This window comes from Durio zibethinus, chromosome 7, assembly GCF_047325235.1.
Source record: "Durio zibethinus cultivar Kanyao isolate XHJ-2024 chromosome 7, ASM4732523v1, whole genome shotgun sequence".
Taxonomy (NCBI): domain Eukaryota; kingdom Viridiplantae; phylum Streptophyta; class Magnoliopsida; order Malvales; family Malvaceae; genus Durio; species Durio zibethinus.
The window spans coordinates 17,873,658-17,883,352 of NC_143168.1; the positions used below are offsets into that span (position 1 = coordinate 17,873,658).

The 9,695-nt window shown below is 27.6% G+C and overlaps 1 protein-coding gene across 2 annotated transcripts; it reads right to left on the bottom strand.

Annotated features, from left to right (window-relative positions):
* Positions 1-3,930: 3,930 nt before the first annotated feature.
* LOC111276879 (26S proteasome non-ATPase regulatory subunit 8 homolog A-like) lies at positions 3,931-7,764 on the bottom strand. 2 transcript variants are annotated; one of them, XM_022862814.2, is made up of 6 exons: positions 7,561-7,764; positions 7,148-7,226; positions 6,659-6,761; positions 4,734-4,997; positions 4,338-4,449; positions 3,931-4,250 (listed from the first exon to the last, which is right to left on the bottom strand). In XM_022862814.2, exons 1-6 carry the CDS (start codon positions 7,663-7,665, stop codon positions 4,110-4,112), a joined length of 804 nt encoding a protein of 267 aa, XP_022718549.1. In that variant the 5' UTR covers positions 7,666-7,764; the 3' UTR covers positions 3,931-4,109. The 2 variants fall into 2 exon arrangements, with proteins under 2 accessions (XP_022718549.1, XP_022718548.1); XM_022862813.2 differs by having other exon boundaries at positions 4,734-5,000; positions 7,561-7,751.
* Positions 7,765-9,695: the final 1,931 nt, after the last annotated feature.

The window sequence follows — 9,695 nt, forward strand, 5'->3', positions numbered from 1 at the left end:
TATTTTTTTTTACAACACTTATAAAACAATTTTATTTGAATAACACTTCATACAAATGCTCAGACCAAGCAAATCATACACAAAGATAATGTGTAATAATAACTTCAAAATGTGCTCTTCATCTAAATATAATTATGTCAATTTATTATTTTCGTTCATTTATATTCATTTATTAATATATTATAAAAATATTAAATAAATAATTATATTTGTGTTACATGTTATTTCTTTGTTATTAAATAGTAAAAAAATTCATTTGATAATTTTAAATTTCATAAATCAAATATAAAGATTTTATATTTCTTAAATTCCATAAAATACAAAAATTACCTATTTTCTTTAATTATTATTTTTCTCTAAAAATAATTTATTTTACAAAATTTAAAAATTCACGAACTAACCTTTCTTAATATTCATTACACTTTTTACGGATCTAGGATGGAATATTCTGGTAGGCTGGTGGTTGTCGGGTAACGTGGTGTTAATCGACGGTGTTAGTTGCTGGTTAAAGGAAACGGTATTTACCGAAATGACGGTTTTGTCCTAGATGGATGAAAATTTTGTACTTTGATCGGTACCGCAGTACGGTCTTTTGATATGCGCCGTGGAATTTGGGCGTACGTGGAATTTTCGTGAAAATGTCGTAAAGTGGAGAAACGATTTTGTGGAGATTTGGATGGGAGGAAGTTTCATCTAACTTTACTTATGGCTTCTAACGTTAAAGCAGTGTACTAATTTTATGAAAAAAATAAAATAAATTTTCTTTATCTTAATTTAGTACGATATTTTTAAATAATTCCACTTTACATATATTTATTTTATTAAAATTTAAAATTATTTCTAATATTAATATTAATATTTAATCATTGTAAATATTTTAAATAAATAATGATAATAATATTAATATATAATATCAAAAGAAAAAAAAAGTAATACTACTAAATTTAAATTCAAATTTCAAAATTATCAAGGAAAAAAAAATCCCATCCAAAAAATTAGCCTCCATTGTTTCACCATACATTTATAAGGTTCATCTAACATTTTATTTTCATTTGTGATTTTTTTAAATTTAACTTTTAAATTTGTAATTTTTTTAAAAATATTTTTAGTTTAAAACATGACAAAATTTTATCACCTAAATGCCACAGGGAAAATGTGGTTTTATTTAATTTTTAAATTAAAATTTATATTACATGAATATCCACGTAGTATTGAAGTGATATATTTTATTTTTTGGAGCAATTAACAGAACGAATGAATTTGACATAAAAATCACCGATAATTAATATATTTTATTCGAATATGAGGATGAACAAGTGTCATAAGCTCAATATAAAATTGATATCTTAGATTCAACCTTAAAAATAGATTTAGTAATTTCACATGATATAAAAATGATTCAAAAAAATTATGTATAAATTTAATGTAATCGTATTTTATGTTTTAATCGTATCGATATGGTTAAGATACGATATTATTTATATTGTATTCATGTTCAACAGTAATGACATACTTAAAATACAATATTGTTCATAATATAAAAAATTTTAAAATTTATTTTAATTTATTTAAAAAATAAATTAATAATCATATTTATCAAATTATTTTGATGTTTAAATACTAATTTAAATAATATTTTTTGTTTAAATAAATGGATTAATATTGTTTAATTATATTATTCATATATAATCGTATTAATTATGTCGTATCGTATTATATTATTTGAGTAGTTAATTGTGTTTAATCGTGTTATTCGTATATAAATCATATTAATCATATCGTATCATGTTAATTGGGTATAAATTAATTTTAAATATATTAATCGTGTTATATTATATATAACATATATAATAAATATATCATATTTATATTTAAGTTATTCATATTATATTTATATCATATCTGAAATCATATTTAACATTAAACACGATGCAATGACATTAATTATTAAATTTATCTAAACATAACTGCCTAATTTTATTTTTTTAAAAATTTTTCTACGGGAAGTTTTGAGAAATGAGAAAGCGTTCCAACCGCGTAAGGTAGATTCTGGTATTGTTTGAAAGAAAGCTGGCTTTCAATATCCTGAGAATTTATTCATCTTGTCTTTTGGCTACAACTTTAGAAACAAAGGGAATTTTTGTAATGTATTTTAGAAGCAAGGTTTTGTGATAGAAGGTGATTACTAACATCTTCACCCTTCACATTGTAAATCATTTTATGAAATGCTTAAAATCTTTTTGGAGAATATTGTTGGAAAAATTGACAGGATTATTATTCATTCTACACATAGTCCATAGAGTTTTTAACGTTTATAATAATGTCTATTCAATAATTAATTTATTTTTTATTATTTGAAAAATATTTTTTAATAAATTAAATATTAATTTTTAATAATTAAAATTCAATCTTTAATAATCTGGTCCGTCAAAAAAAAAATTAAAATAAAAACCGCATCTCCATGTTAGTGTGTAATGGCAGCAGCACAGTGTTTCCCTTTTTTTTTTTTTTTTGGTTTTGTTTTGTAAATGGGTGTACAATTACAGATCAATTTAGAATTCCTCCAGTTGCTGCTAAAATCCCACTACAATTGAAAAGGGAACAGTAACTTCTCCTCTCCCTTCATCGCCAAACCCTCCCTGGCCAGTAAAAAAAAAAAAACATTCCCTCTTTTTTCCCAGGTAAAACAAACACTCATTAATTAAAGATGATGTCATTAATTACGTTTCATTTTTTTTTTTTACAATGAATTTTATTTGACTTTTTACAGTCGAATATTATCAATTTTGATCATTAATATTTTAAATATTTTATTAAATTATATTTGAAAACTACCTATTCAAAATTTTTAAAAGGTATTTTTATATTTTAATTAATAATTATTTAAAAGAAAATAAAATTAAAGTTGATAAAAATTTAACTTTTAAAAGTCAATCTAAGACATGATTTGAAACAAAGTAGTATTCATTTTTCATAAGGCAATCAGTGTGTCTCCACCTTTGCCGAGATCAAATCTTCTCTCCGCACTATTTCAAAATTTAACTCACAAATGTTTTTCACAAAAATCCAACTCAATTAACAAAAAAAAAAAAAAAAAAACCCTCTTGTATGAAAAGACTTCAAGCTTGCTTCCAATATCGATAACAGTCCACTAAATAATTATACCCAGTGGGTCACCTTACAATAAACTGCTCCCACTAATATATAGTAGATAACAACTAAACTTTTTCAAAAACTTAATCAAGTATGTGGAAACTAATGTTTCATTACACAATGGTTTATTCCAATGGCAAAGAAGCAAAAGGGATGACGATCAAAACAACACAAATATAATGATGATCCACACGTTAAGCATGTCATAATAATTTCCACAGACTGATCACTGACATCAAATGGCCACCTTGTTTTCCCTCTTCACCTATTGAAAGTGACTGCTTCGTTATTTCTTTCCTAAGTTGAATCGATTTTAATTTATCAACCATCAGACTACTCTTTAAATCACAAGATAGATAAGTTTGTTATATACAACTTGCTGAAAATAAATTCGAAATTTAATTTATTTAATTGATATAACTACTCTTAAAAATAACATTCAACAAATCTAATATTCAAATCTTATCACTCATAATTCTTTCTTTTATTTTTAAATAAACCTAACAATTCATATTACATATCATATAACATATTATATTAATATCATATTTTACACAAAAATCACATATTATAATTCGTATCGATAAAAAAATATAAAACATATTTTTTTAATTTTATTAAATTTATTTATGATTTTTTTAAAATTTTAAATCATGTTATTTTCATGTCTTTTATTCGTATCATTTTTATATCAAACCACTATATTGTATTTTAAATTGTCGAGTCTATTTCCCTACTGTACTTTTTATGTAAAAAAAAAATTTTTCCTACTGGAAATTATAAAAAAAAAGTGACATGATCATAGCAATTTGGAGCCACTAAAGTATATAGTTTGAAATATGAAAAACTTTTTCAGTTTCATACTGAATGTAGAAAGTAAAATCAACAACAGAATCGATGTCAAGTGACATGAGTGTCTCAAGAAGAAGCAAAAGCAACCATTGGAAGCAACTTCCCTAGACAATCCGCTCCAACTCCCTTGCATAACTAAGAGTTTGGTTGATCAGTTGTAGTGATGGAATCTCCTTACTTGGTGCAGATTCTTTTGCCTTCTGGAAAAAGACAAATCCATTCTTCACCTCCCACTCAGGATGCTCCTGCAATCAAGGGAACAGGTACAAGTAAGCTTGGCATGACAAAGCCTTCGACAAATTTCTTTGAATGGCCGTAACACAAATTCTTACCTCTTGGATGTATTCCAAAAGTTCTTGATCGGATGAGAACAGTAACATCTGTCGAGCATCATTAATTGAAAGATAGTCATATGCCTTCTCACTGCATCCGGCTATTTCATCTCTGGAAAGTTATAAATAAACTAATAACCATTGGCCAATGAACAAGAATACATAACACAGTAGATTCTATCACTTTAAAGAAGCATATGAAAATGGAAGTGCCACCAGTAAAAAATATCCTAGTTGTCAAAACAGGTAGTACCATCAACACTGATGTAATAAATGTCATTAAATGAACTTAGGTTCAACATGATTACAGACACAACCAAAATTAAAACGACGGTTTGACAAGTTTTGATCTTCTTATCCCCAAATTATCATCATGCATCAAACAGAAATGCTTACCTCACTGTTTTTGCCAAGAGATCCATGAAATAAACATAAGTTTCATGAGGAGCAGTCTGTCTAGCACTCAACACACGATTGTAAGCCCCTTCCATAAACGATTGCTCCAGCTCCACAGCATGCTTGATGCAAGGATTCTCCAGAGCACTGGCTGAAAGCAGTTCCAGTTCAGTATGAAACTCAGCAATTCTGTTCTGGACAAGAAGTCTCAAGAGATTAAGACCTAAAATCGGGTACTCTTGAGGGGATGCTGGAAGACGGCTACTGCTTCATCAAAAGAAAAGTAAATAATTAGTATCACCTCCCAAGAATAAATAATAGAGGCTTCTACATAAGAGATTACTCAGCACACACGAGTAAACACATTGTAAGGAGTGGAAGTTTACTTAAGACAATTTGTTTAAATGGCCTGAGTTTAACAAACCCAATTTAACAACATGCTCATGCAAGATCCAACAACTGTTTAAATATCTTTAGGTATTAAAAGTCCTACAAAAAAGAAATGTGATTGCTCATCAAAATGATGAGCTCCTACATTGAACTTTGGATAAATATAACTACTTATAAAGAAAAGTGTGTAAAATTGGAATTGCAATACAGTACATCCCAGAAGATCTGAAGTGTAGAAGACATCATTTACATATGTTTCCCAACACTTCAATAAATGTGCAAGAGTTAGAAGCATAGAATCTGGAAAGCAGACAACAAACTTAATCAGGGTCCAGCAGACGAGTTCAGGAAATAAGGGATAAGTCATACAATTTGATGCAGGACACAATTAAGCTAATTGTGGGATGAGCTTACTTGAGATTTTATTTAGTTACTCTTGTTGTATTTATGAGGCTAATTGTAATATCTTATAGATCTAGGGTCATATTTGATATTTTTACATTTATATTAGGGTTTAGTATAGTTTTCTTTATCTTATTAGGTTTTTTAGGTCAAGTTTATTAGTCTTTTATTAAAAGTCTTAAGTGTTTTCCTTAAAGTCCTACCTAGAATCGAAGTTCTAGTTCTTTTAGAATTAGGGTTGGTAGTAGGCTAGTAGCCTCTTTTATCAAAAGCAAATTATGATTATTAGAATTTTTTAGCATTATTGCTATTCAGATTGTGCAATGCAATCAGGCCTAGATGTGATGCTCAGGTTTTCTTTCTTCTAGATTGCATGATGAGATCAAGGATCAAGAAAACCTAGGTGTGAAGCTTAGGCTATATTTTCTTTTCCGTTTTTTCTCTTCTTTATTCAATTTTTTCTATTTTCTTAAGAATTTCAAATTATCATTATCGTAAACCCTAGCCCCGTAAGCTGTCCTACATCACTATTATTCTTTATGACACTTCGCAGCATTATTGGCTGCTTGTGCCTAGCAGACTCATTGACCAACCAAAATGGCTTCTCAAAATAGTCAGTGTAGATCTGATCCAGAAGATACTACCTTAATATAAACATTTACAAGCAACATATTCCCTTAGTTCTATTAAAGAAGATGATAGCCAGCAGGAAATCTTCAATCGTAACATGTATGCTTTTAGGCCATTCTTAAATTATTACCAAAGCAATTGAACGTACACATGGAAAAAATTTCTTCAATCTTTTCTGTCATCACTTTCATTGCACAATTCAGACCTACAAGTCCTTAAGGATTATATAAACATTCTAGCTTGATGTTTCTAATTAGGCAAATCGTTATCCTTCTTTTATGAATCATTATAAAGGGCTTTATAGAATGCACCTCTTATATTTTCATCTACTTAGAAACCTAGAAAGAAAGGGGGGGGGGTGATATTATATCAACAACAACAAGAAAACTAAGCCTAGATAGAAAATTATACATACAGGACAATAGCTACACTAAGGTGACAAGACATAATTCCAAAACTTTGGAGCAAAACTTAAGCATAACTCCAAAAGACAAGCAACTAACCCCGCATCTGTATAATAGGGCTTCAACTGGAAGAAATCCCTCTCAAAGGCATCTTGATCCTCAATCTTCACACTAAGAACAACAGCTTGCTCATAAATTTCCCCTGAAATTGTTAGTGGAAAAAAAAAAAGAAGTAAAAAACCCATAATTTATAATCATCAAACAAGTAGAGACTTAAATTCTCATTTCGATTAAAATTGGTTAAAAGAACTTTCATATAGCGGCTGAAACGCACTCCAATTATCAACCACATCTATACTCCAAAAAGCAGGCTTAATGATCCCAACAAAGAAAGAAACAAACTTGCAAATCCCAAATCATATCTGAGATTTAGCTATGGTTTCATGGTAGTCCTCACTCTAAACCAGATTACATTTAGTTCTTGCACATGAAGTTTCAAGTTATAAGTTACAAAAAGCTAGCGCTTCAAATAAAGATGGGGTAACATACAAATGACAAAAAAAAAAAAAAAAGAGACAAAAGAAATACTTGCTAACAGCAATTCATTTTCCGCATTAGGCGTATTTTCGAATAATGGAGGAAGGCTCCTGAACTTTGTCAGTAACACCTGGAACAATAAACGCAAATTATTCGAGCAGCATTTCAATATCAAAACTTTTGAGAACTTAAGAAAGATTTCTTTTTATTGCTTTCCTACAGTTCCAAGCCAATCAATTTCATCAATCAAATTTTCAAGCTCAAAGATAACTAATAATAATTGAAACATCCAACACAAAACCCCTAAATTCCTAAAACCTAAAAAATTCAACCCTTCAAAGAAACTGACGGTCTACAACATGGGCTCCATCTTTTCGACATGAAAGAAAGAAAAAAAACCTAAAATATCTCCCAAAAAAGAAAAATAATAAGAGAGAGATTAGGGTTTGAACAAGCTCAAAAACCTTGAGCTGAGAAAGGAGATTGGCGCAGGAATCGTAATCTTTTCTGATAAACGCAGCATTGAATCGCTGGAATAGCTGCGAAACTTCGGTTAGCTGTGGATCCATCTCTCTGTTCTTTTCGTGTTGCTGAAACAACGGAATTTCTTTTTCTATTTTTTTCCACTTTCACTTAAGAGGCCGCTCTAGCAAAATATGTAAGGGAAAAAAAAACAAATTCTTTTTTTTTTTTAATAACATTATTATATTTTACTTAAAATACTTTATTTCTTTTTTTTTTTTTTTTTTTACAAAATGTAAAACCTCTATAAAATTATGCTTTTTAACACAAAAATAGAATAAGATTTTGTTCAATTTTTAACACTTAATTACTCTTCAGTAATTCAATGCTTAATTAATATTTAATATTGAAATTTTAATTTATTGAATAACTCTTAATAACATTATTTACACTTCTTTCTTTAATGTCTTCAATAAAAAAATTTTATGATGAGCCAAAAAAATTGTAAAAATTAATAAAAATAGAAATAAAAATTCATTACAATTTTTGACAAAAAAATTATTTTAAAAGTTAAATAACATTATTTACACTTTTTTCTTTAATGTCTTCAATAAAAAAATTCATGCATGAGCCAAACAAATGTAAAAAATAATAAAAATAGAAGTAAAAACTCATTTTTTTTTTATAAACAAATGTTATTTTTAAAAGTTAAATAAAATTATTTATAATTTTTTCTTTAATGACTTAAATAAAAAAGTTGTCGAACAAAATGTCAAAAATAATAAAAACTAATATGCTTTTACATTTTTAATAATATTTTTTAAATTACAAGATTTACATGTAATAATTAACACTATCAAGTGAATATATTTTCTAAAGTTTTACTTGCTTGCTAATTAAATTATAAGCTTAAAGCATCTTAGACTACTATATAACTTGTGTACGGTATTATCAAGTTATATATAGAAATATATATATATATATATATATATTTCATGCTTATGCCTTTAACAGAGTACTTTCATATGGAAACATATTATATATCAAAACTTTAAAAAGTTCATGGAATAAATGTTTAATTAAAACTCAAAATTGACAAATATTTAAGTAGTTTTAGCTTGTGCATAATTGGTGCTAAATAAGATTATTAACTAAAACAAACATAAGACATAAGTCTAACAATATATAAACATTTAAATGTCCATGCATATTTCATGAAGACAATTATGCATCAAACCAACTTTCATGACTTTCTGTCAGCTGCAACAACATCTTCATTCCTTTTTTAATATGTTTTGCCCTGTATATAAGAGTTATCAATATCATGTCCATGGCATCTATATTGATTAGTAAACTGTAAGTAGAATTCATTGTATTTTTCATACATACTTGAGTTTTTTTACAGGTGATTCTTCTGGGAAAGTCTTCTGGAATGTGGCTGATTGTTGGTGAGCTTGGATTTTTTTTTCTGTTTTCACAATGGAGAGGTCTTGTTGTTGATGGTTATAGAAGTTTATCAATCTCTGTTTGTTCTTATGGTGGGAGTAAAAGAAGTGGCCTTGCTGTTCTTTCTGTCATGTACTGCATTAAAGTAGTTTAATCTCACATCTAATAAATATAAAGTAATGTAATTTTATATCTAATAAATATTCAATTTCTTATAGTTTTATATTCAAGTTATATTCTTTTACTTATTGCTAATTAGTTTTAAGTTGAATGCTTAATATAGTATCAGAGTCAAGATTTTTTTTTTGTTCCCCTTTCCAAATCTATCACGTAATAAATTTCTTTCATTTCTGTCTACACATAATGAGACCTATTAAAGTGGTATAATCCTATATTTAATAAATATTCAATTTCCTGTAATAAGTTTTTTTCATCTCTATCTACACGTGATGGGATCTATTAAAGTGGTGTAATCCTATTTTAATAAACATTTACTTTTCTATAATCTTATATTCATGTTGAATTCATCTACTTACTACCAATTAATTTTAAATTAGATGCTTAACATAATATAATCTCAACTCCTCAGCAGTTGCCATCAACAATAAATTGTTGAAATAAGTGTCCAACTCAATAGTGTTTTGTTATAATGTGTTGTTAACAAAACACTATTGTTGAATTATATAAGCAT

What these genes read in the sequence shown, in the direction of transcription:
- LOC111276879 (XM_022862813.2), bottom strand. Translation starts at nt 7,665, where the DNA reads ATGGATCCACAGCTAACCGAAGTTTCGCAGCTATTCCAGCGATTCAAT. An exon ending in ATCTCCTTTCTCAGCTCAAG is followed by an intron (nt 7,227 to 7,560) that starts GTTTTTGAGCTT and finishes TTATTGTTCCAG; the next exon opens with GTGTTACTGACAAAGTTCAG. An exon ending in TTTTGGAATACATCCAAGAG is followed by an intron (nt 4,251 to 4,337) that starts GTAAGAATTTGT and finishes CCTTGATTGCAG; the next exon opens with GAGCATCCTGAGTGGGAGGT.